The sequence below is a fragment of the Ammospiza nelsoni genome, chromosome 7 (assembly GCF_027579445.1).
Source record: "Ammospiza nelsoni isolate bAmmNel1 chromosome 7, bAmmNel1.pri, whole genome shotgun sequence".
NCBI lineage: Eukaryota > Metazoa > Chordata > Aves > Passeriformes > Passerellidae > Ammospiza > Ammospiza nelsoni.
In genome coordinates, this window is record NC_080639.1 from 22,050,126 (window position 1) to 22,077,393 (window position 27,268).

The following is a 27,268-nucleotide window of genomic DNA, read 5'->3' on the forward strand; positions in this document are numbered from 1 at the left end:
AAAAGATTTGCAAACTGTTAATGTTTGTTCTGCTGCTTGGAAATTGAAATTAAAGTTTGTTTCTGAACTTGGGGGTTTTTTTGGTACCTATTGAGCCACCTGCTAGACTCAATATTTGTACAATATGACCTCATGTTCTTCCAGAAATAACTAAATGGATGAGTTGAGAATCTGAAAGATCATATTTCTCTCTGGAGCAGATACAGCAAATATTTTTCCTTTATATCATCCTACATGTATCATAAGCCTGGCTTGAAGGGATGACCTAAGAATGGACATTGTTTGACTCTCATTGATCCATACTTTGATCTTAACATCTAACTGGTGCTTTTGTAGTAGAAATAAAGAGAGATTGTATCTCAAACAGTGATATTGATGTTGAGATGAAAGCCCAGTATCAATGCTGGTAGTCATGTTGTATAGATGCTCTGGGGCTGGCACAGCAAATATTTGGGCTGCTGAATGTTAAGGGAAAATATCAGAGTACTACCATACGTCTAACTTAAAATAACCTTTTTGAAGCACTTAGTGGCACCCCAAATTTTGTATAGAAATGTGTGTGTGTGGTAATAATTTAGTGAAGATGACTAGAATTTATTTTTTAAGTATTTTTAATCTATACTTATGCCTGAAATATATAGGCGTGACTTGCCTTGACAGCTTCAGTCGTGTGCTGGACTATGAGGAGCAGATCAGATAGTAATGCTGCAGTTGTCTCTAAATTTTTCCTAGCAGGTAGTGTTTGATCTTGAAGACTTGCAGTGGTCAAGTATTTGAATTGGTGGTATAGACTTGGAGTTGGTTTTGGTGTTGGGATAAAATGATGTGTGGAAGATGCCTTGGTAAGAAAATCACTTTCATTGGCTTCTTGAATTGCAGAGTAGGGAGAGGAGGGTTTGTCTGTAAAACCTACCTCTACAAGTGTATTTCCACCATCACCTGCTTATTTAATCATGGTCACCTGAATTGTTCTTGCTGTCCAGCACCAGTTCTGGGGCTGGGAGTGCAGCCCAGCCTGACTGGCAGGCAGCTGCTCCCCTGATAAGGTAGAAAAACAAGCTGAAATAATGAAAAAGCAATGAGACCAATTGCAAAGACTTTGGGCTGAGAAGGAGAGATGAGAGAAATCGTGAGAGCTGAAGAATCAAAAACATGATGTCTGGGAACAGAAAATGAAAGCATTGGGATCCTGTTGTTTAATAAGAGGTTGCCAAAAACTTGGCCTGACTTCTGAGAAAGTACACTTGGGATTTTTCTTCCTTTGTGTGGGGTGGGAGAGGTAAGCATAAGTAACCATAAAGCACATTCAGATTTCCAAGAAATGGGTGGAGTACATGGCTCTGCAGTGGGGCACGCAAGGCTTCAGCAGTGGTGTTAGACTGCCTGTATATGTGTGTGTGTGTTCTTTATAAATACATGGAACTTCAACTGCTGCACACATGTCTTGAGAAGAGTATTTGGTCAGTTTTAGTTGGACACTGTATGAATAAACCACATTTATTGCTATGTGTCATTAAGTACTCTGGTGATAAGAGAGTTCCAGTGATAAAATTGCATTTGTCTACTTAATAGAAAATAGAGTCCCCCAGCATTTGAAAACTTTCTGCGACACCTCTTCAAAGAGATAAATAGCTTTTAACAGTCATTTGAAGTTAAAGATGTAAGAAAGAGTAAAGAAGGGAGGACAAGCAGTACTAGATCACGTTGGGCTTTTTGGTATTAATGTAATGGGGTAAGTTTTTATGTTTGTGGGATTTTATTTATATCTTATAGTTGTATTGATGCTCTGCACTTGCTAATAATTTATATTTGGCAGTTACATGAAAGCAAAAACTCTTGCAAAAAAACCCCCAAAAAAACTGGGGAGGAATGCAAAGGAGTTTGCTTTATACATTTTGCAATGTTTGTGTAATCATGAAACTACCCAGACAAGCTGCTGTAGAGACCAAAGTCAAATTTTCAGCTCATGTTGTACATCATGAATTGCATAGAGAGCACACCAAACTAATTTAAATCATTGTGAGAGGAGGTTTACATTTTGAATGTGGATCCCCATTCAGTGGTTTTGGAGGCTGTGAGTACTCCCGATTAGCTCTGAGGGGCCGTGAATAGTTAATTTTTCAGCACAGAGTTCTGAAGTTCAAAACTCTAAGCACTTTCAGCAACAGATCAGTCATGTGAAGCCTTGTTACAGTTGTTTTTTTGCATTGCTGCTCTGGACCTTGTTTGCTCTTCATTGTGAGTGACTTTAAACTTTTTTCTCAAGAAAGGCGTGTGTTTCTAGTTGTATGCTAGGTTCTTTTTGTTTTAATTCTGCAGGGCAATTGTAGGGGTTAATTGATTTCCTTAGGTTTAAAGTAAACAAACTTTGGTACAGCTCCATATAAATGATAAGCATATTTTTGGAGCCTTTGTGTATTATGTTGAAATGTATTAAAACTTCCTGGTAATGTGGCTCCATTCAAGAATGTTTACAAGAAATTCAAAATCTGTCATGAGGTAATGTGTCTTGACTATGTCTTGGTCTTGTTTCTAATGGTAAAATTCTTAATTAATAGTATCTTTTCCTTCTGAATATATTGGTTAATTATGGAGAGTTACTTAAAAAAAGGGAGATATTGGACTAGATGTTTTAGGACATGAGAGTTCTGCATTCAGAATTTGCTGTAACATACATATGTTAAGAGATAAAGAGGATTTTATGCTGTTTTAGAACTTTTTTTTAGTGAAATAAGTGCAGCTTATTTAGTGATCAGTCCTTGTATTCAAATGTAAACTGTCTGGTCATTGACATGGGAAAGAGTATAGAGAAAATTAAAATAGATCACCATAGGTGAGGGGATTATGTGAAAGCATATTGTGAGTGAAATATCAGGAAATATTAAAACAGAGTAGAATTGGTTATACTGTTATTTTATTACTGTACAGAAGTTAAATACTGTAGAACTGGTAGAATTTCTTTGAATAATTTAATAACCAATTAAAGGGGAGGAAAAGTGTCACTATTTGCTCCAGTATCTATCCTGTATTAAGCACACTGGTAGTAGGCTTCAAACTGCATAGTACAATATTTCTGTTTATACTAATCCAGTAAATCTCTTTGGAGAATGTACAAATAGGGTCTTTGCATAACCCAAGGGAGGAAAAACCAGCCAAATAATTTATTCTTTCATGGTACATTAAAGAATTCTTTTTGGCTTGATGCTTATTGGGTGCTTTTTTTTTGCGAGGGATACTTTAGCCTGTTTTGTCTTCTGTCACCGCTGATAGTATATTTAAGGTATCTTATCCCTTCATTGCACATATGACTTTAGAAAATAATGAAGTGTGGTTTGTTACTGTTTTGAGGCTTGTTATTTTGTCAGTTTGAAATCGTATGTATAAATGCATACTTGATTTTTAACTTTTATCTGTTTTTCAGAAGAAAATCTAAGGCACCACCTCCTCCATCTCAAACAAAATCCATTCCTGTTTCTCCATTTGATAACACAGAGCCAACCAACCTCATCATGGAACAGAAAGAGAATGTAATCGATAAAGATATTGAATTATCAGTGGTCCTGCCAGGAGATGTGATCAAGTACACTACAGTGAATGGGAGGTTTGTTACACAGAATGATATTTTTGTTTAATATTATTTTTTGCTCAAGTTTACTCCAACATTCATCCAGGTTATAACCATTTGGTAAAATGCATGATTGTTCATCCTATTTGGGTACAAAGTTTTGTGTTCAGCACTTGCTCTGCTACCTGTAGATACTAGCAGTCATCAAAAAACATGTAATCACTCCAGATAAAATCTGTAATGCTTCAAAAAGAATTTATAGCTACAGCTTTGGATTTCTTTTTACAGTTATATTTTCCTTAAGCTGGTTTTAGTCTAAATTGCATATTTCAGACTGGTAATTGATAGGATAGATTGTGCATGTAGCTCTTCAGTCACCTTCTGTTCAGAAAGACCTGCACCTTTACTGGTGAGCTGAAATCATAAATCCTGGGACCTAAAATGTTGCTCTACTAAGAAGAGTCCTGTGCAAGGCTGTGTATAGATCACAGCAATTTAGATGCCAGTCTGTTGCTATCCTAAGCTGAAATAGGACAACCTATTTGTATATTGTCCTTGTGTTAGTGTATAGCCCATGTCTCTCCTACAGAAACCAAGCAGGCTGACTTACTTATTCATTCAAACCAGGTACTATAAATGTGTGCTTATACCTGCTTCCTAATGAGGGATGAAATCTGGCTCGAGTCTGTTTGCACACTATCATTTGCTGGAGTTCATGAGTGTTGCTAGATATCAAATACCAGCTTGTTCACCAGACCTGCAGTGGGTCTTTTTACACCTCCCCCTGACTCTGTGATTTTCAGGATAACTTAAATGTGAGATTTTTTTCTCAGAAGAAATTTTCTGAAATTATGTTGCTTTATGCTGGTTTTGTCAGCACATTTATAGCAAGGAGTATTGCAGTCTGTAAATATGATGCCTTCCTCTGTTTTTAAACCTTCTTAGACATGAGGCTCCATGTGTACACTGTCAGGAGCTTGTTTTTTTGCTGCCTTTGTCCAGTGATGAGTGATGTGTACCGTGGGCCCTCTCTCATGCTTTGCTCAGAACAAAGTGCTAGAAAGGAATGTTGTTGCATCTATTTTCACCTGGTCAGATTACATTGTGTATAATTACTCAGTATTCAAGACGGGCCTTACAGGCTTATCAGGAATTGCACTCATTTCTCAATCAGTTTCATTATTCTATAGTTACAGGATTTTCCAATCAAGATACTGTATGTGATTGATTTCATAAGTGACTATCTTGCCAGTATTAGCACTGCTAGGCTCATCTCAGAATGAGGGAGATGTGCACTACCTGCAGTCCACCGTGAAACATAATTCAAACTATCTCTTGTTCTAGCTTTGCTCTGGCTTTGGAGTTATTTATCATGATCAAATAGGCATAACCCCTCTAAAAATGACATAAACAGAAAAATTGTTACTTTGCTTCTTTTGTCATTCATAATTGGAGGTGAGCAGCTCTGAAGGTCTTGAGGAGAGAACACCTTTTAAATCTCATAGTAGAAAAAGCAAAATGGCAAGATTTAACAGCTGTGTGCTCAAATTCCATAGTCCACCAGAAGAAACTTTTCTTTATCAGATTAGGTGGGGTTGGTTTGCTCCCTGCCTTGGCATAGTGGGTAGCAAGAGCTATGTAGCACAATGCAAGGTGTTAGTGAAATAAAAATCCTGATTATGTAGAAGTTGGAATACGTAAACACATGCTCTGAGATTTCCAGAAAACCTTGAGTAATTTGATGAATTTAAGTTGCAAATAAATATTTTACTGAGTTAGATAAAGGAGGACAAGCAGACTATGTACTCTGAGGTAGCTGATGGCCTCTTCTTGGTGCTTTGCTAAACATTAATTATGGAAGCTGTTAAATGTACTGTGATATATGTATTCTTCCACCTTTAATCCTTGAAGGCTTTAGGGAAAAAGAGTTTTATAAGTTTTGGAGGACATGGTGACAAGAAAACCTTGTTGGGATTTTTTTTTTTTTTTTTTTTTTTTTTTATTGCTGAAGGAATATCTTTCTAAAGCTGCTGGTGAAGATGTCTTGCCTCCAGTGAAGTGGAGGGGACTTAGAAATCCTCCAGTCAAGCAGGTTGTTTCTGGAAGTACCTTTGGAGAGCAAATTTGCACTGAATCACTGTTCTCCTGTATTAATTTGCATGTGTCTGTTGTTTGTTAGCAGCTGTTTCTCACTTATTCTCACTTACCAGTCACTTACTGTGACTCTGGTTAACTTGAGGGTGTGCCCCTGTCACTGTGGTGCATTTCTGTAGGATGGCTTTCTGGGGTCCTTGCTTGTCAGTTCTTGCTCTGGTCATCTTTGATGTTCTACTCCTCTCCAATAACTGAAGTGCAGCTTTTAAAGCCAGTCAGTGTATAAAAATTCACCAGAAAAAAGGTAACAGGTAACTTATTGGATACACTGGCAAGCGGAAAGGTCACTGCAGAAGCGGTGTCTGCTGCCTCCTCTGGCTCCCTCCTCCCTGGCCCTGCCCTGCTCTGCCCCCAGCAAGATGGGGGAATGACAAGATTTGCATTTGCAGCCCTTTTCTTCTTACTGTGAGATGCATGTACTTGTTTTATTAGGGATTAGAAGTAAAAGAAATAAAGTATTCCCTCCTTGTGTCTTGTAACTGAAGCAGGTTGTGCTACATACAGGAGATGCATTGAAATAAACTTTCTGGTTTAGCAATGTTAAAAGGGAAGAGCAGTTACTATTCTTCATTTTGCATAGTATTTCTCAGGCTGTTATATATCATCTAGAGGAAAGGATGGGAGTATATTGCTTTCTCCCATATTGCTTCAGACCATCTGATAACTGCTTTTTCACACACTGGAGTATGGATTTTTTTATTTTATTGTTCCTCCTGTGTTTGTCTCCTGAGGCAAGTGCTCTCCTGCCACTTAAGCAGGCAGAAGTTTTCCTCTAGAAAGGAAATAGCTGTCAGCTTTCAAACAGTTATCTTCTGGAAGTGCAATATATGAGAGTGGCCAAAGAGTCCAGCCCTGCTGCTAGAAATTAGAAGACAGCTTATGGGAAATTTGTCCTTTAAGATGAAGGGAAGTGGGAATGATATTCCAGGGTAAATCAAAGGGGAAAAATTCAGTGTTCACAATAATTTCTAACACTGAGTAATTCTTAATTATTTTTACAGAACTGTATCATATGAAAGGTCTCCTTTAACTTACTGCTTAATAAATATATTCATGATCTTTGTTATCTAGAATTCTGCTTCATCTGATGGTTCTTTGTAGAAGCTATTTTCACATTTGGCTGGGCTACCAGAATACTTGCCTCAATTATGAGATTACATCTAGAATTCAAGATTTCTGATAAAGCCATACCAGCCTAACCCTGTATTAATTTTCTCAGAGACATTCAGCATTTTTTCAACATACCATTTGATTGCTTCAGACTTTTATTTTCATAATATCCTTGTGAGGCAGAGCAGGTGATGGATTTCCTTGTTCATAGTTGTAACTGAAAGATGCAGAGGGTGTCGCAATGAAATTGTCTTTACCCAACTCAAAAAAATTATTGAGGAATGATATGATAGTGCTATAGCCTAATTCAGTTCCATAACATGCAAAGTTAGTACATTCTCCTTACTTTTGGTCTATTTAAACATCTATAACATTTCTGTTTATAGTACAACTTTATTAAATGTATTCTAGTAGCAGCTGGAAATACTCAGCCCATCTTAATACCCTACTCAGCATGTTCTTCATTAAGCACTGAGGGAACAAGGACACACAGGTACTGACTACATGTGACAAATTCTGTTGGCCATTCTTCATTGTGGGAAGGACATCTTACATCACACAGAGCTTCTCAAGAAATGGCATTTGCCTAATATATGGTCATTTGGCTTATTTCTCACTGTTGGTATTAAGCACCTAGATAGTTCTACAATCCCTAATGCGCAACCTGCTTAAAATGTGACTTTCTCACACTTCATTTCTCCTGCATCTTCCAAGTGGCTAATGCACAGAGTTTCTGAAAATAAAGTCACTTGTAACTCAAAATGGATATAAAAATGCCAAGCTTTGCAAAAGAACTGTTCTTACTGAATAACAAACTATTTATCACCACTCTTGGAAGTTCCCACTAAATGTCAAATGAGGTCACTAATCCACATGTTCCAGTTGACCTCAGGAGAAGCTTCACACAACAAGACACTCCCACTCTGTTCAAGTACTTGGCATGCTTTTGTGCAAACTGGTTTTCATTTTCTTTTTAGTGGCCTTTCTGGGGGTTGGCTTTTTTTTTTTACATTGTGTTTTTTAAAGCTTGAAGATATTTAAAGTTGGTGTCTAGCAGTAATTATTTCGTCTTGGAAGGGAAAGGATGACTTGAATTAAATGTTTGTTTAAGCAGCACATCTTGTTATAGCCTGCTTAATTGTCATCTGTTGTGACAGTTCCATTTGTCTTTTACAGGAAGCCCATGATGGATTTGCTGATCTTTCTCTGTGCACAGTATCATTTAAATCCATCAAGTTATACCATAGAGTTGGTATCAGCAGAAAATACCCAGATTAAATTCAAACCCAACACACCAGTGGGTATGCTTGAAGTAGAAAAGGTGATTGTAAAGGCAAAACAAATTGATAAGAAGAAACCTGCTCCAGTTATACCAGAGGTGAGAACTCAAATTAAGCATATTGAGAAATTAGAATTACTGCTGTATTCAACAAATTGAGCTGGTAGCTCATCCTTTTGTTTCAGTGTTTCCTGTTGTCTTTCATCCTCTCACCTTGAAGCTCTGTGAAATGCTTTAGTCTGTTTTTGATAAGCTTCTCTTAGGTAAAATACATCTCAATTTGTTGTAGCAAATATCTTTGCTGCTGAAAGAAGGAAATCATGCAATATTATTTGAAATCCCATGCTTCATTGGCCTTTTGAAAAATTCTGCAGATGAAGTGTGGCTGAGGACAGCCTTGAACAAATTGATAATCAACATCTTGTACCATCTGTCCTGCTGTGATATATGTACCCTTCTGATTGTGTGTTCATTTCCTTCAATACATATTATTCCCTCTTGCATTTTTCTTATATACCCTGAAGAGGGCAGGAGATTTAAGGAGTACTAAACTAATTTCTGGGTGTTGCCTTAAATCTTTTTCTTGCCCCTTTATCGTTGTGCTATGTAGAAGAATACTGACTTTTAATTTATCTAAAGCACTTGCAGAGGGCCAGGAGGGCTCTTCTGCTGCCCTTCTGCTTTCCTTGTTCACCCGTGTTCACGCTTGTGGGGCATCACCTGATTCTGCAGCTGCCCAGTGTAACCCTCTGGGCATGTACCCTGCTGCTAAGGGAGAAAACTGTCAGCTAAATGTGTCCTATTCTTGCATGGAAGGGAGTAGAAAAATAGTTCTTAGTTTCTTATGTAATGTTTCTGAACCCGCAGCACTGGTCAAGTTGGCCGTCCGTGGAATTCTGGTGATTATTGTGAGGCTGTTGTAAAAATGCCATTTCTTTCAGAATTTGTGCTGGTATTTATTGGATTTTTCTTCTCTTTAGCAAACAGTAAGGGTAGTGATTAACTACAAGAAGACACAGAAAACAGTAGTAAGAGTTAGTCCACATTCACCACTTCAAGAACTCATATCAATTATCTGCAGCAAATGTGAGTTTGATCCTTCACATACTCTGCTACTGAGGAGTTACCAGTCTCAAGAACCCCTTGATATGACAAAATCTCTTAATGACCTTGGACTAAGAGAACTGTATGCCATGGATGTCAGTCAAGGTAAGATAACTTTTGTAAATTGCTGTTATAGAAAAGATAATTACTTAATAATTGTATACATGTTGTTGGGTTTTTTATTTATGAAAATATTTTCTAGAAATTTAGTGTATATTTCAGTGGTTTTCCACTAAATTGAAACTGACTCATGTGTACTGGACTTTTGTTTTCAGAAGTTCTGTATAAAAGTTTTATTTTCTAACCAAGTGTTCACTACCAGGAGAGTTAGCTGAGCACAAATCCTCACTTAAATGTAAAGTCTTCTTTTCCTTTCCTCACACCTTCCCCAGAAACTCCAACAACACCCTACTTCCCTTAGCTCCTACATGACATCATGATGACCTGAAAAGAGCAAATGTTAGAGAAAATTAGTTTTCTTTTAAATAATTAAAAATCTTGAAAGCATTAGAGTATTCAGATGGTCTTTATGTCTATTTCTAAGTGCTGCTTGCTAATTTTATAGATTGTGAAGGAATAATAATTGTCTTTTCAATTCTGGTCCAGCATGGACACAATGTACTAACTTTCCAATATTTTGTACAGATATTCCTAGGCCAGAATTTAACTTTATCTGAACAGGTGACAGATTTGCTATACTGTAATTAAAAATTTTGTACAGTGTGGTTTGTTCCATTTCAGACGTTTCTCACAGGAAATTTTACCTCAATGTGGAAAGCAATAATATTGATTGACTCACTCCTGGTATTGACCACTGTTTTATTTGCTTGATTTTATTTCTGCTTAAAACTTGTGGGGCTTGTTGGGGTTTTGTTTGTCTTTGCCCCTCTTTCTACCTAAATATGGTAACCTTACTGTTTGGTGGTTACAGTTTCAGGAATTTTCTCAGTTTACTTTCTAAAGGTCAGAATGACAAATTTGGACAGTATTTCATTTTTCCATAGAGAAAACAAAAATTAAACATCTTTCTCTTCCACACTGGAAACCAACATATTTTTATTTGCCAAAATATGTTACTTTGATTGTGTGTGCTCCCAAATGCATGATTTGTTTTTTGTCTGGTTATTTACTGCTTTCATCTGCAGACTGGAAAAACTGCTTTTTGCATGATATGATGTGTGTTTTACTTGAAGGAGGAGCCAAAAATCCTTAGGTGGGCATACCAGGGCATATATGCTTTCCACACAGACATTTAGATGTTCTTCAGTTCTCTTAATATGAAATAGTTCAGCATTTCAATTTTGCAGGCAGGTTCAAACTCTGAATTTTCCATTATCTTCATGAAAGTAAATGGTGAGTAAATTCTATTAAGTAAAATGTATATTTTACTTAATAGAATTTAAGTTGAAATTTTATTAATATTATATTTTAATTTTATATTCTTCTTTGTTTTCCAAATTTGGACTGTCTAACCATCCAAATCAGAGCAAACTATTCTACATACTGATTTTTCTCGTTGCTTCAGAAATACAAGTGAAGCCTCCCTGCTTATGTGCACAGTTGCAGTCTGTGTTACATGTCTTCAGGCTCAAGTTCTAGAATGATTTAAGTATTAGGCAGTAAAGATGGACATCCTTTTGCTTCTGCAAAGTACCCAGTTAATTTTTCACCAATGCTGAAGATCCAGCTTGGCTTTCTGTGTTTGTATCTTGTTACTACAGCCTTGATTCAGATTCACATTTTCTGTCTTTCTTTTTGTCTTTCTGTAGCCACATCACCAGTTGATTTAAATTTACCATCTTTTCAAGGTATGGTTTATTGAAGTAGGCAGTGAAACTTAGCTCTTATGGGACATAAGCACCTGCTCCTACTACAACATCTTCTTAACTGTGACATGAGTAATATCTCTGTCCTATCTTAAATGCATGTTGCAAATGGTAGTGCAGAATTGGATATACACAGCTATATAGAAAGTACTTTTGTATAGTTTTTGCCCTAGATCAATTTGTTCAATTTAGGGTCATGTTTATGTTGATACTTTTACCAGACTTGCAGATTTCTGTTGCTCATTACATGTGCATTCAATGAGATTTCTTTCAGAAAGTTCATTCTAGTAAAAATAAAAAAAAGTCATTAATGAGATTTACAAATCCTTTGCATGAATAAATCAATTTAAGGAGGATAAATTTTGCAAGATAACGAGAATTGATTTGACTGTTGTTACTATAACTGCCATGCAATTATAGTAACTGCAACTCAAACACTGATTGAGTGTTTGGGGGATCTTTCTCCATAGTTACACCATGTGCAGGCTGGCACCTGGCTTGTACCACATCACATTTTGCCACTTTGCCATAAATTTAAGCCAGTAGGAATGGAGAGCTGAAAAGTCTAATACTCTTTTCCCCTTTTACTACCTTTTTGATATGAACCATAGCATATGACAAGTGGAGTGGGCTGGATTATGTTCTGGTATTAAGAGCAGCTGAAACTCATCTGCCCTGGGTTCTGAGAAGGAGAGGAAGAATATGGATGCTAGGCAAACTGTTCATTTTGCCACATCTAGAAAAAATATTAATATAGATGATTTATGATGTGTTTGGTGTATCATTGCAGGAGGTTTGTCATATGGTGAAATAGTAAGAACGTAGGAAAAATAATCTCTGCATGACGTAATGTCTAGTACTATTGTTTTCTATTCTAGGGTCCTACCAATCTGAAAACATAGATGTTCTGAAGGAGAAAGAAAACAAAGGATTTTTCAGCTTTTTCCAACGAAACAAGAAGAAAAGAGAACAAGTAAGGTGTAACTTTGCATAAGGAAAACTTCTAGAAGCATATTCAGACTGAGCAATCAATACTGTTGATTATTTTCCAGAAAATATCTGCAACTTGGGTTTCTTTTTGTTTCCCACGCCTCAAGGCTGCCAGTGCCCCAGCAACTCCGCTGATGAGCAAGCCGAGGGCAGCGTTCCTGGCGAGGTCCAGCACTGTCAGCAGGCAGTACGACTCCAGCACGCTGCCGCCGGAGATGCCCAAGAAGCGCCGAGCGCCGCTGCCCCCCCTGCCCAGCTCCCAGAGCGCCCCCCAGGAGCTCGCCCGAGCCCAGGGCACGGCTGCGCCCGAAATGGTGAGATCCAACAGCTTTGCCAGGAGTGAGCAGGTCAGTTACCTTTGCTTCACTTCTATTTAAAAGTACGGACATAACAACCCTGTTGTTAATATATGATGAGGCTTGAAATAAAAGTGAAGTAATTGCTTTAAAAAATTTTAGCTAGAAAATAACTGTAGAAATTGAACGATGCACTCCTTTTAAATTTTGTAATCAAAAGTAGCTGCCATATTTTGAAGAGGTAGCACCAACTTCTTCTATTAATTGGTCTTGTAAGCACCTTTTTGTTCTTTTAGATGAATACTTTCTATATTTAACTATGAGAAGGTGGTCTCACTTTATTATAACTAGTAATTTGGGTCAATTTTTCCTGTTAATTTAAAATATTTTAGTTACATGAAATAATGAGTAGTTTGCTCTTTACACTATATTGTTGAAAAAAGTGGAAATGGGGAGCAGTCTAAATATTGTTCCCAGCAAGTTAAAGTAAGGTTTTTATTTTAAAAATTGGGCAGTATTTTGTTTAGGCAACGAGGCCTGGGCTACATATTTGAGTAACATATATATATGTATATACCATGACATGCAGAAATTGTGCCTATAGAATTTGTGAGAATTGATGCATTAACTGCTATCCTGGTATTGCACATATTGTCAGTTGTGAATTCCAATAAAAGATAAGGGTTAACATTTTTGTTATCTATATTTTTAAATTTAATTTCTTGCTTTGCTTTGAATACAGTATCTAAAGGTGGTCTTTGGATGTGAGGTTATTAACATGCTAGAAAAACTAAATGCAGAACTAAATGAAATCCAAGTCTGAGGGATTAATTTTGGGTTAGACTTGGCAACAAGAAATTTCAGACTGTGACTACCTTTATACAATGATTTAGTCTTTCACTGATGCACAGAACCACAAGAGAGCACTGTTTAACAGAAGTTCTGCTTTTGTGTATTGTGTCCTGCTGAAAAGCTTTATCATTTGAAGAAGATAAAGATTTCTTTCTGAATTTTAGTAAAAGGAATCTTTGGGGAGAGTAAGAAAATAATGATTTTTTTTTTAACTCCACCATGTTTCTCTGTTAATTGAGCTCAATTTGTTAAAAAATAGCTTGTTAATGTTAACATGCTTTAAATGATTAATATCCTATTATGTCTAAAAGTAATGTATGACTGATTGGCTGTCACTCAATTGCTTAGATTTATTATTTTGTACTGACATTTCTTAGTGATCTGACTGATGTTGAATAGCTTACAAAGAGAGGACATCCTGATGAAGTTATATTTTTGTGCATATTTTCTATTCTGTACTACTTTGTGCAACTCACTTGAAACTTAGAGGCCTTTGGCATGCTTTTTTTAAGGTGATTTCTCCCTCATTTGGATTTAATTGCACAGTGATTTATCAGAAAATACAGTGCTTGGGACTTAAATGTGGACAAATATTTGCTCCTTCCTTTGAATTTTATTAAATCAAGTAAAATATTTTGTGTTGTGCTATCTACCTTCCTATCTAATGAATGAATTTGGCTTAGTACATATTGCTCAACTTGATCAGGGAACTCCTCATAAGGAACCTGTGGGAAACTTCCTTGGAGAATAAACTTGCTGCTTGGAAGAGTACTAAAACATTTTCAGAGACAGCCTTCCTGCAGTACAGAGTAGTCCATTCTCCTAAGTGGGAATGGGAATAGACATGAAAACAAACACTTACATGTTTTTACACAGTCTTATTTAAATTTGCCACTGAAAGAACTCAAGTTCAAAAGTAAAAGGGGGCAGAACAATTCCCAGAAAGAAATACATAGATACTTCTTGGACATGCAGAGGTTCTCTTGGGAATGCAAAAGCAAGCCTGGTGCTAGAGAGGCAGAGGATGTCATGAGCGAGAAATTTCTGAGTTAGTGGCAAGCAGAAATCTGAGGATAAAGGATGAAGTCATCTACCTTTTATTTTAGCAAGGTGTCCATCACAGTCTACCTCAAATTTTTTTCTTGAAAAAGTGAGATACAAACCAGACAGATGAAGCACAAGATAGGACAAAAAGTGGCTGCAGTTCAAACAGTGGGGGTAATGGCTCCAAGTCAGACTGGTTGTAATGTGGAGTTCCCAAGAAGTTGGTAGTATAGCCAATAGTGTTAAATGTCTTTATAAACAATCTACATCATGGAACTGAATCCACCTTCAACAAACTTGAAGTTGGCACCAAAATGGGCAGAGAGGCAGGTGCTCCAGCCACCAGTCAGGGAGGCAGTGACAGGATGGACTGCCTGCCTAGGTTTGAGAGAAATGTTCAAAGTAGTAACACCAGACAACAGTGAAATGAGCCAACTTTAAGGGAACAGAGTTCTCACTGTTGTCTTTCTTCAAATTCTCAACATATTGTAGTCCAGTTTCTCACAGTATGAAAAAGGGTTTTAATGTTTACCTCCTACAGCTTCCCCAATAATTTTCCATTAAAGAAACTGCTTTCTCTTTGTGTGAGCAGTTAATATTCTGATATGAGGTTTGGAACTTCTTCTGTCTCCATTTCAATGTGTTTAGAATTAGTTTTTAGGGACGTGGTACTATTTTTAGGGGAGAAAATAGTACAGTGGATGACAGGGTACCTTTTACAAGTTATTACATAGCATGATTTGCTTATTTTTCCTGCATGACATTTGGAAGATGCCTAGTAAGCTTAAATGGTTAACATTTGTCCAGCAAATTTCTATTTCAATCAAGTGGGAAATGAGCATGTTAGTCTCTAATATTGAAATCTCTCACTTATTTGTCAGTTCTAGTTCTGGGCAAGATGACTTTTGTCAGAAGTATGTTTAGAACTAGCAAGTTTAAATACACTTGCAAGTAAAGAGGACTCTCAAGGGTTTTTGCAAAAAAGTGTTGTTGTATAATTTAGTGTGTGTATCTTCACAGTTTTCATAATAGTGGTTGCAATTTTCTAGTAATAACACTTCTTTAAAAGAAAAGTATTTGCTTATGCCCAAAATGCCACAGCTGATTTTCTTCCTACTGCTTTATTTATAAAAGCTAGACTGATACATCTGCATTTTATCCCATTAATGCTTCTCTCCTTACCCTGTTTACACTTGTTAGCAGCATGTGTAAACTATGCTTGGGTAGGAACAAGTGAAAAATTTTAGTTAAAACTTTTACAGTTTAAAATAATGGACAGAACTTCTCAACTCTAGAAATACAAATTGCTTTTACTTGCACAACCCTAGCTCCTGAAGAAATCTAAATCTCCAGGCTACCTCTTAAAAAATAAAAGGAAGAAGATGGGAGAATGGGTGAAGGGTGGGAAGCAGCTAAACCTTAAAGTACTTCTGAAAAGATTTTTTTAGCCATTGTCACAGGACAGCTTAGTTAGGATTTCTGTGAGGGGTTCCATGCTGAAGAAATTGCACCAGAAGCTTGCCTGCACTTTATGGTCAGCTCTTTAAAGGAGAAGTTGGACAATGATGCATTGAGCACATGGACAGCAGGGAAGTTTTGGGTAGAGCCAGGGTAAACAGTGCTCAGGACTATCTGAAGTTTGCATGAAGATAATCTGATATTATTCTGAAGTGTTTCAGAATTGGTGATAAATGTTGAATGCATCTACTTTTCAGTATATCAGATGCACAACTTTACTCCTTTATTGTATTTGTCTCTTTACCAGTAAGATAATTCCTAGTAGAAAATAGTCATATTGGTTGTTTGGACAGAATATCACCAGCTGAGTTTCTTCAAATGTATTCTGTATGTCTTTTCTTTCCAATGGATCAGAGGTATATTACTTCCTTTGTAGTACTTAGGATAATTTTAAGTGTTTTGGGGAGCTTAAGCCATGTAATAGAAATTGAGTGCATGAGTTATTTTAGGAGCAAATACATATTTTTTGCTGTTACTCCTTGGACATATGCCTGCATATACAAAGGGAAGAAAGAAATATTGGAAATATGAGTAGCAATGTACTTTGCTATCCCTATATGATACACTCACCTATATTTCTCTGTTAAACATAGATGTGTATGGAGCAAAAGAGGTGGGATGTGGTGATACGAAAATTTCTCTCTATTAATCCTTGGTACGGGGTAGGCTTTCCAGCACACTGGAATGCCCCACTACCACTGTATTCATTCCCAAATGCTTTTTGGTTTTTTACTTCCATTGCAGCTTCAAAATTACTGTGCCTTGATTACCTTGCTTTGCTTTTTTTGAAATGAAAAGAAGGGCAAGGCACTATGTCTGCCACTGCTTATGTTTAACTTGGGAGGCACTGGCATCCACTAGTGTTTGCTTGGGGTGGATTTGGTGTCAAATTTGAGATTAAAAAGTTTTCATATCCACCCTTGCTTGTTGCAGGATGAAGAGGGTGCATGGTGTTAAAAGTAGAACTCCTGCATGTGTTATAGAAGTTACAACGGAGTTCACTGGTGTTTCTGCATAAACACAGTTAATTACTTTAGTGATCCTAACAAGAATTTTAAATGTAACTGATAAAGCGCTGGTTATCAGAGGCAGTTGGTATGACGCATGAACACCCAGATGTATATTCCAAAGCTTTGTCAGATATGTCTTAATAACATAATTTTAATTTTTTTCCATCTGTTTAAAGTACTATTTTCACATTACAGCCTTTGTTAGGATTTGAAAGCTCTTAATATTCATATGTTGAATAATTCCTGAGAAAATCTGTTCAACACTTGAACCTTAACTGGAACATTTAGTACTTATTTGAAATCTCTCTTTGCAAATTGTTTGTTTCTTTGGATGCAAAGGGCAGTAGAAAGGCTTATAAAAATCTCCTAGTAGCATTTGTGCTCTTGTGCTGAGAACATTTCCCCTCCCCACACGCACACACACTTGTTGTGTGCAGAGGGGACTCTGGTGACATCTGCGCAGTGAGGGAGCGCGCGCAGCACAGGGGGCAGCCCTTGGGACAGGGAAATGTGGCTTTGTGCAGAGCACAGGGCCTGCAGCCTCAGCACGGCTGCCAGAGAGCAGACACACACAACTGCCCAGCTCTGAGGAGGAAATGCTTCAGCAAGGAAAAAAAAACCAACTCGTTTGGGGAAATAATGTTGTATTTGATATCCCCTCCTGGATAAATTCAAAGGCTGCATACTATTAATTATTTTTACTTTTTAAGAACTATTTTGGAACTGTGAATAAGGAATCCTAAAAGTGTAAAGTGTTTTTTGTTGTGTGACATTTTAATCTAGAAATTGACTTGTTTAAAAACTACTCAAGCATGCAAGTATTTTTAATTAGGATTGCTGTGTTCCTATCATCTGGTGTTCTTAAAAAAACATTCCACCTTGTGCTTTGTGTTTTCTCCCTTAAACCCTGACTCTTGCTTTGCTGTAAAAGGTTTGAGTGCTTGCTTTGGCGTTAGAGTGGTGGGTAGAATTGTGTGTACATTTTTGGGCAGTGGTGCTTCTTATAGTGCAGTATTTGTGGCTCTGTTGTACCTGATATCAGGGTGGGACAGAGCAGATGACTGAGGGTGCCCAGGGTGGCTCAGAGGATAGTTTTTCATTCAAAGCCCTGTTCATCCATTCAGGTATTGTACTGCAGTCTCATGGGAGCTGCCAAACACTGCCTGACAGATGACACCTTGTGACAGTATCTTTTCTGTTGTCATTTTCTTTATAGATTTGATTGTATACAACCAAATGCTGCAGCTTTTGGTCTTTAATATCCCACTTACTGTGGAATCTTTGGATATTTGTTCAGTGGCAGCTTTCTAAATGATAAGCATCTTTTTCCATGGAAATTGACACGGTCAACAATTCTATTGTCTGATGTTTTTGAAAGGATTGTCAGTGAAACAAGAATATGTGGGTGTCTTTATGCCTTCTCTGTTCCTTGATATTTTGCTTTGTGAAGCAGGCTGGTTAATTGAAGCACAGAGAAGTTCTCTGGAGATGACCCCACACCCAACTGTGTGGATTCTAGGCAGAAATGAATGTCACTGCAGGATTTTATTTTATTGTTGTGAAGACGAGTGATAGGAATCAGAATTACTACAGAAACAGGCAGCTGTGTCCAGTTCCAAAATCCATTCCTTTATTGCTGGAATCCTGAACACTGTCTATCTAATAGATGTGGATATTATTATTTTCTTCAGCATGAGGCAAACTGTAGTTAGGAATGGCAGGCAAATTTACAACCACTGTCTTTCTGAGACAGAGAATGTGTTTCTAAAAACAGCTTAAAATGCAATTGGACTGCTATATCATAAAAATATGAGGTCTTCAGCAGGTATCCTGTGTCCATTTTTTAATTGTTTTGATTATTTGTGAAATAAGATTTTTTACTTTTGCTACAATAATAAGGGCACTACTGTGCTGTAACATCAGTAGGTACTATAACTTTTTTTTGCAACTTAGTAAATTAAACTTTGTTAAATATTCTAAGACAGTTGTACTAGATAAGTTTTGAAATCAGGCATTCTAAACATTTTAATGGAAGTTCAGGTATTTGAAGGAGGGAAAGAAATCTATATTAATTATGTATACAGGCCAATTAGGACTGCTGTTGAAAGAATGGAGAAGGAAACCGTGTTATGTTATTGTGGTAGGATGTAGTTGAAACTTCTTTCCACAATGATTTTAGCTACTTTTAGAAAAGATTTATTTTGGGTTTGTAGAATAGCCTTTGGGCATAAAAGAATTCAAATTCTCTTTTAGACTCTATGTAACAACTGATTTTCTTCTATTGCTCTATGTTGCACATCTGTGAATATATTCAATTACTCAAGAAAATCTTTTTTTTTAAAAACAACTCCTTGGAGGAATTAAGATGAAAGAACACAATACATTCGGTAATACGTTCTCTCTTTCCCAAACGAGCATTATAAATACTTTTGGAGAATAATTATGGGAGCTATTTCAGTGTTTTCCAGTGACAGCTAATAATGTTCCTGCGCCGTGTCCCCTGGCAGGCCGCGGCGGGGTTGGTGCGGAAGGGCTCCCTGCCGCTCAGCGACGCCGCTGCCGTCAGCTCCTCGCTGCGCAGGACCAAGCGCAAGGCGCCCTCGCCGCCCTCCAGAGCACCCGGAGATCAAAGGGAAAGCAGTAATGAGCCTGGTAATCTTTTTATGCTGTTTAATTGCAAGGCAACAGAAAGTATAGCTGGCTAAACATTAAGGTAACGCCACCGTATGAGATGAGAACCTCGAGTGAGCAACCACAAAAGCGCAGATGCAAAGGATGCGTTTGTTGATGTTCCCTCACCAGCCAGGGCAGCCTGGGAGCAGCGCCCAGGCAGGGGTGTCCAGGTGGGAACCCAAGCGGGAACCCCGGCACCGCAGAGCCCAGCCCGGGCCAGACGGCAGGCTGCCAAACCTGCTCCCTTCCTCTGTGTCAGGGATTCACACAGGTGTATCTGCCACGGTGCTTTGATCTTACCCACAGCAGGGCAGGAATCTCCAACATGCCTCATAAGATGCCTTGTAAGTCTAATCACAGGCCTTATGTTATCTGAACACAGGTGTTCCACTTGTCAAACACACAAGATTAAAAAGCGATTAATATCATGTATGTGGAGTTTTGCACCCCTACTGCAAGTCACTTGAGTGTATTTACAGTGCTCCTCATCAATCTTCTGTTATTTTCCCACAGGTGTGAGAAAGAGAGGTATTTAGAGCATGCAGATCAGAAAAAAACCCCAGACAATACCAAATTAATTATATTTAGGTTAAGTACAGAATTGTGTTTATGTTATTCTGATGGACTGCTTGGGGTGGGGAGAAAAGATTAGCTACTCTGGATCAGAGAGAATATCATAGTAAATGGACTGACTAGAAGAATCTTAGAGAATGTCCACTTGTTTTTATATAATTCTTCCATTTGATCAGAAATTCAGTTTGCTGGTTCAAAAATACCTAAGAGTTGAGATTAAAATATCTGGGAAATGTGACAATGAGAACTAATTGTTTCAGAGGAGTTTCTTGAAGAAATTGCTAGGCTGTATGACCACAATCTAACATTTTATTTAGAACTTTTGTTGGTGCTGAAACTGTTGCTTCGCTTTTTGCAGTAACAGAGTCAACAGAATCAGCCTCCACTAAAGTGGGAGGAAGAGCCACCGAAATGCAGCCTGAAACAGGTTGGTTGTTTCTACAAAAGTACTGATATAATTTACTTCCTAGCAAGTTATGTTAATTCATAGCAATAAATTACTATACTACAGATGTGTCATAAGTATAGAACTAATTTTAGTGCTTCAGATCAATTAAGTTTTCCTTTGAAGTAAAAGTGTGGCTTTCTAAAGTAAGAATATTGTACCTTTTTGTCTACAGAAACAAATACAATATATTTTGTGTTGCTATCTGTGCTTTGCATTTAATAAACTAAACATTATCTCTGATTTCTCTCCTTCCTTACAAGTTACAGAAAAGAACTATCCAGAATTTTTTGTGATTTTTTTGTACCTCATAACAAGGTTTTCAAAAGCTAAAGCCCAGTGTTGTTTTTAGAACCCTGCCTTGTGCTGCCCTTGACCTGCATAACATAGGGGCAGGAGCAAATCTGTGCCTGGCTTTTGGTTGACATCTGAACAGCCTTTGAAAACATAAGTTGTAAATCTAAACTGAATGCATAAATAGCTGTTTATACGTTAAATTATTTGTTGGGTATTATGGGAAAAATGTGATTTATGAAAGTGTAGCTGTTTAAAATACAATTATTTAGCTGCTGAACATAATGCTTTTTTAAATTTATGCTGTTTGTACTGTGAAATACTGTTGTTTGTAAGCACCAGACTGTGGGGTTCAGTTACAGTATACAACATCTAGAAGTCTTCTAGAATTTGCAAAAGCTTTTAGAATAATCAGTGCAGTGCAGTCTGAAAAAATAACTCTTCAATGAATTTATTAAGAATCAAGTATATAAATGCTAAGCCTGTGGGGGGCCACTGTCATTATATAAGGCTAAGCACTCAGTTACTGTGCTAGTTGACAGGTATTTTAAAGTAGTTTTCCAGGTGTTTTATTCTGTATGCCAGTCAAATTGTTGGAGTGGTAAAACAATGTACCACAAGAGCTGAAAATCATCTGCTAGGATGATAGGCCTCTGGCAAAGGGGGAAAAATAAAAAACAGTAATCAGTAAACTTGGGCTTGGTTTGCGTTTAGGGCAATTTATGTAAATTATTGAAAAAGACATAAAGTAGAAACAATATGTCACGTACTAAATGGGAATGTGAACCTATGCTGTGGAGTCTGCGGTTGAAGATCTCACAAAGCTGTAACCTTTCCTTGTCTTAGCTGTTGCAGCAGATGAAAGAGAATAATCAAATCTGAGTGTGTGGTTTGTTTATTAGCACTGAATTTTGTGTGTTGAAAACTGTCCGTCCGAATGCAATGTGTCTAAGATGAGCAAGTTCATCATACTGTGATTTTAAATCAAGTTCTTTTGTTTTCTTCTACTTGTTTCCATCTTAAGATTGTTGATCTGTGCTAGAATTTTTGCCTTTCCCATCACTGTAATTAACAAGTGCTGTGTAGATAAACAACCCTGAACTTCAAAGAAATGCCTTGTTTATTTTTTAGATTTAGAAACTTCTGCTTGAGGCATTTGAATGATGTAATTAAATATTTTAATTTAAGCTGTAGTGGAAAGAAATAGAAGAAGGTAATCATCTTTACTGAGCTTAGGGCAGTCTATGTTGAGCCCTTGGATTTACCTTTGCAGTTAGTGACAATCTTCAGTCTCTAGTTTTCCTTGTGTCTTCATGCAGTGTCCTTTGCTGAAGACTTAATGTAGTGCAGGTTATTTTTAATGTACAAATAAGTCACATAACACAGCTTCATGGCCTGTTTTTTTTCTCATGGGATACTGCTGCTCTCTGGTGGCATCTCTGAAACTGTCATGAGGCCTGTGTATAAAGGGTCCTTATAGTAAAAGCCCTCATGCTGGGAGAAACTATTAACCTGCAGCAAAATCAGATGCAGTACGCTTGTCCTGTTCCTAGTCTGAAAATTATCCGTGTTTGGGTATTGTTTTAAATGGGTCAAATAGTTCAGTACCACTTAAATTGCGAAGTTGGACATAATTTTAACTTTACAAAAACCCAGTAGTTCCTTCTGTTTGGATTAATACTGCTTTGATTGTCAGGCATCTGGGAAGCATTGTGGGTTTTTGTTTGGCTGTGACTGTCATTCCGGAGTGGTTCTTTTATGCAGTGTTACTTCAGCAAATAAGCAAAAAAACCTAAGCTGCAAATACAGTGTTACCTTTTGCCCTAAAATGAACCACTGCAAATGTTTTGGTGTCTCTTAGCTATGCACTACTTAGACACATATACATGATATAGTATGGAATAAGCAACTTTTCTCTTGTGAAATGACAGTTTTCCCATGGTGTAAAAACTGTACCTTGACAAAAGTACTTTGAAGACACACATCTACTAGAATAAGCACTGACAGAGAAGTAATTAGGGATTATAAACAACAATTCTCTTTATCAATTATGCTTTTTGTTCACCTTCCCAAAGTTTAATTAATTATTAGTCTTTACTTTTCTAGGGAAGACAGTAAAACAGTATTCAAAGTGAATTTTGAAATCAGAGATTTTTAGAAAACTTTCCATCAAACACTTCCTTGATATAATCCTATTGGTTCCAGTATTTCTTAAGCATCTTGTTAGGGGCTGTAGATTCAAGAGCAGATTTGCATGATGTAGTCAGGCTTTCAGGCTCTGGTGCTTATGAGCAGGAGAGCTCACAGAGTAGCACCAGCCTGTTCTCTGCTGGGCATGGGCTATTCTTACTGCTCAGAGGAGGCTTGCAGTTGGTATCTCAGTCATCAAGGGTGTGTGTGTGTGTATATGTATATACATGTGTGTACTCGTCTATAGATCTACCTTCACAGTGGCACACTGTAACTCTAGCTGTATTGACTTAGGGCTACTTAAAGCCCAGTGACTAATGTCCCAGAGAATAAACTATATGCAGGTGGAAATGCGATTTATATTACATATGGAACTACTGATAAGGTGTATAAGCAATAAGACAACAGTGTGTGGCCAATATTGCTGTAAGTTCTTCCATATTGCATGTAAGAGCTATAGACTGAGGGTTTGGAGACAAATCAGAATCAGAAATGCTGCCCTAGGGAGTTACCTGCATGACGTAAGTGAAGGATGGCTTTTAAATGTTGTTTGTGTTCAAATGTATTCAGGTTTTATTCTCCTGCAGCAGCTATGGCCCAGGTCTGGAACCAGACCCAGTAGCAGATGAAAATCCACTAGCAAGCAGGGCTGATCTTATGCTGACAGAGGAGGTAGAACATTTCTTAAGAAGTGTGAGGGCTGTTTTTGTTTGGCATTATCCATTTGTAGGTCAGGTTAGTTGACCCCAATGTTTGGAAGTGTTTCTAGCACAGCAAAGAACAGCCTTTGACATAGCAGGAATGTCAGAAATGTCTCCTACTAACCCAAGCTAAGTTTCCATTCCTGGAGTATAGATACAACTCAGCCTTTGTTACAGTAGTCTCCAGAGGAAAAGCAGCAGAGAATGCCAGCAGTGCCTGGGCACAAAGCCATAGCAGCTCCAGAATGCTTCCATTTCCCTTGTCAGAAGTCCTGGCTCTTCTTTGTTGTCTAATTCAGGTTTCCATAGAGCATTTAGACTGAAAAATCTCAGTCTTTGTTCCTGTCATTGGTGATGGCTCAGGCCCATGGCATAATAGGTCTCACCAGTGAAGGAGGCAATGTTCTAGAGTGCCAGTTAGGGCTGTGGGATAATCTTAGCCAGGTCAGTGTTGCTCACATTCTGTTATGCTTTGTTTTTTCATTTTGACAGATATATATTTAACTTGTCACACATGAAATGATAGTGCCATCACCAAAATGATCCCCCAAAGCATGAGGCTGCTGGAAATGAGTGTTCCCTAGGTGGAAAAGGGGTTGATGGACAATGAAAGGAGGAGAAGGCCCTTATGACTAGTAAACCTGTAGGAGTCCCTGTAATACCAGTGGGACATATTTGTATGTACCTATGCTGAAACCACATGGAAGGAGCTCGCCTGCACCACTTTGCAGTCTTGCCTTTCTTTCCTTGGGGATCTAAATTGCCTCTGCATTCAGCACTATGGCATGTGTTGACCACACTGCTTAATGTGTAACTACAAAACACTATTACGAGATTGCAATACAAAACCAAGAATTAAACAGTAAAATATTTGGCTTTTCTAGTTTCTCTGTAACTGTGAATGAGTATCTTTGGTATTACTGGACTCTTGACTAATGACCATATTGTAAACTCCAAAGTTTCTGTTCTGTACAGAGCCTTTGTCCAATACGTACATTCTGTTATTGCTTGTCTATAACACTGTACTTCTCTAGAGGTACTGGAAGCATTGTAGGATACCAGCTACTAAGAAAGGTCAGTCTAACATTTTTGTCAGTCTAAGTTTTTTTTTGGTACTCTGGGATCTGCAACTTTCCAGTATTCCTTTTTGTTTTCTTTGGTTTACACTTGGAAATTTACTGGATGCTGCTTAGACTGAAGCCTAATTGTCCAAGTGCAAGGCTTGTCTCCAACAGGTGTCAGTGCACCCAAAGCTGATGGGAGTACCCTGGTCAGGTGTATTTATTGATTCAAGTACACTGATTTATCTGTGTCCTAATCCAACAACTCAACCTTTTTGTTGAACTGTTATCTGGCTGCAAATGTCAGTATTTTAATGAATTATCACTTTTCTATGAACTTTATTTTTGTACTGTAACATGAAGCACTGCACAAGACACTAATACACTTAGGATGGCTATGGGAAATTTTTCATAGTGGTGGTGAAACTTGTTTAAACCATGGACAAAATTGGTATTTTGGTTACCCTTTATTTAGTTCTTGAACATTCTTACTCTGATATAGAGGAACTGTGTGTTTTAAAACTCACTGGAGAGCTAATGGAAGTACAAGAAGTCTGAGTAAAAGCAACTGTCCACCTCCATGAAATTTGGGGTTATGAGATAAATGAAAATATATGTAACAATCCTAATTCAATACTTGAGTAAATATGGAGAATGTTTTACAGTAGATACAGAACTAGATGGCCAGTAGCACAGTGATCAGCATATTCTTGTGTCAAGAGAGAGAATTGAAAAGATACAGAGAATTCTGTGAAGATTGAATGGATCTCTTAAATTTTAATTTTATTTTTTTAAATTTACCTGAATTATGAAAAAAAAATTACTTTGCTTCTTCAAATTATTTAGGCTGCCTTGAACAGTCCCTTTTAATCTACAACCTACATTGAGAGCTGTGGGTTGGTTTGGGCTTTGTTGGTTTGGAGGTATTTTTACTTTCTTTTCCTTTCTTTTGTGACTGTAGATGTAAGGAGCTCAGAATACAACCTGGAAGAGGTTGATGAAAGGGAGGAGATAGGTGTGCAACAGGGAGAGGACAGTGGGAGCACCAACACCTCTCCTGGGACAGGAGAGGTTACTGCAGCCTTCGGCTCTGCTGAGGTATCGCTGGGAAGTGACAAAAATGATCCTGCTTCATCAGCTCCTGCTCCTGGCAGTGTTCCCACAGACAACGCGCAAAGCTTCGAGGAAGAAAAACAAGAAAATATGAGCACAGATGGCAAGTAAGTACGTTTTGTGACAAAGGAAGGAGCACTGGGGGGACAATGGGGGAGGCAAATAAAATACAGAGTGCTGTTTCATTGTGAAGCACAGAATAGAGAATTGTGAGAGAGGAATGAGCTTAAATATGCTTAACTTTCATTGTAGCACTCTTCTGTGCACAGTAATTCATGCAGCTTTTCAACAAAAATGACAATGAAGTGTTCTGCAGTTCTGTTTAATCTTCCCTTTCCTTACTACTCAAACAGCTGGAGCCCAGAAAAGCAGAACCCAGCTCTAAAATGTCCAGTGTATTTACTAGAGCAGAATGCTGCAAAAAAATTTGGATTGATTAGTTAAATAAAAATGTACCAAATAATTCTTGCAGATGAGGGAAAATGGATACATCAGCCATATCTGTTCTTTTGGGCATGATTCTTATTGCTTGCATATTTGTTTTGGCTTTAATTTTTATTTTTTCTTTTCCTTATATGTGGTCTTGACCTGTCTCAATCCATTTGCTCTCAGGAAAACAAGTTAATTCAGCTTTTTTAAAGAATAAACACATTAGTTTCCTTAACTGCTCTTTTTCCCTTCTGGTGATGCTGTACCTTTGCCCTTCAGCATGTTTGTTAAACTACCTGACTCAGCAGGTTTCCAACATGAGTTAGTGCCTGCTTGAAATAAATGTTGATTGTCCAGAGAAGTCCCATTGTGTTAATGTAATTCACTATTTCTCTGTTCCCTGGGGCAACTAAGCTGGCTACTGTTCCCAAATTAAATTGAAAGAACTATTTCGATTATTGTACTGAAGCCAAAACGTGTGACTGCCCTAGTAGCCAAGAACTTTCAAGGTAGTAAAGGGAGGTTTAACTTGTGTTTGAAGGGACATTTTTGTCAGTCCAAGGCCAAATGTGGCTTTGCAAAAATCTTTGATACTCTGTCCTGGTGAATATTGTCCCAGTTGCTTGGGTGATTCTCCTCTTTATGGATCTAATAAATTGTCTTCAGTTTGCAATTTGTCAGGCCTGTGTTATTGGGCCAGTTTGCCTAATTGTCCAGGGAATTTTTCTTTCCCTTCCACCCTGTGAATTGGTAGTGACCTTTCATGTCTGGTGTTGATCAGGTGGAAGGTACTGCACTCTGGCTTTAGAGTTTGGCAGTTGCTTCCTGAAATATCTTGGGGGATTCCAAAATGAGGAGTGGGGCTTCTCTGACATTATATTTCTGGAAAACTTTGGATAATTTTGATTTTATAGATAAGATCTAGTTACTTTGAGAAGTGTTTCTTTTTTATACAGCCTAGGATACATGCAAAATATTCCAGTCAAAACCACTAATTTCTATAACGATACTCCATGGTGTTTTGTGGCTTTTGGGTTTGGT

The 27,268-nt window shown here is 37.7% G+C and overlaps 1 protein-coding gene across 4 annotated transcripts in view; it reads left to right on the top strand.

Moving 5' to 3' along the window:
- The window catches only part of COBLL1 (cordon-bleu WH2 repeat protein like 1), a 74,018-nt gene that overhangs the window by 36,503 nt on the left and 10,247 nt on the right, over positions 1-27,268 (top strand). For 2 of the 4 annotated variants that reach the window (XM_059475646.1, XM_059475649.1), the window contains exons 2-10: positions 3,422-3,601; positions 8,006-8,207; positions 9,089-9,317; positions 10,982-11,020; positions 11,917-12,011; positions 12,136-12,375; positions 19,256-19,400; positions 20,353-20,421; positions 25,647-25,905. In XM_059475646.1, coding sequence (XP_059331629.1) covers positions 3,422-3,601; positions 8,006-8,207; positions 9,089-9,317; positions 10,982-11,020; positions 11,917-12,011; positions 12,136-12,375; positions 19,256-19,400; positions 20,353-20,421; positions 25,647-25,905 — 1,458 coding nt within the window. The remainder of the gene's footprint in view (positions 1-3,421; positions 3,602-8,005; positions 8,208-9,088; positions 9,318-10,981; positions 11,021-11,916; positions 12,012-12,135; positions 12,376-19,255; positions 19,401-20,352; positions 20,422-25,646; positions 25,906-27,268) is intronic. The other 2 variants (XM_059475647.1, XM_059475648.1) reach the window with 2 other exon arrangements.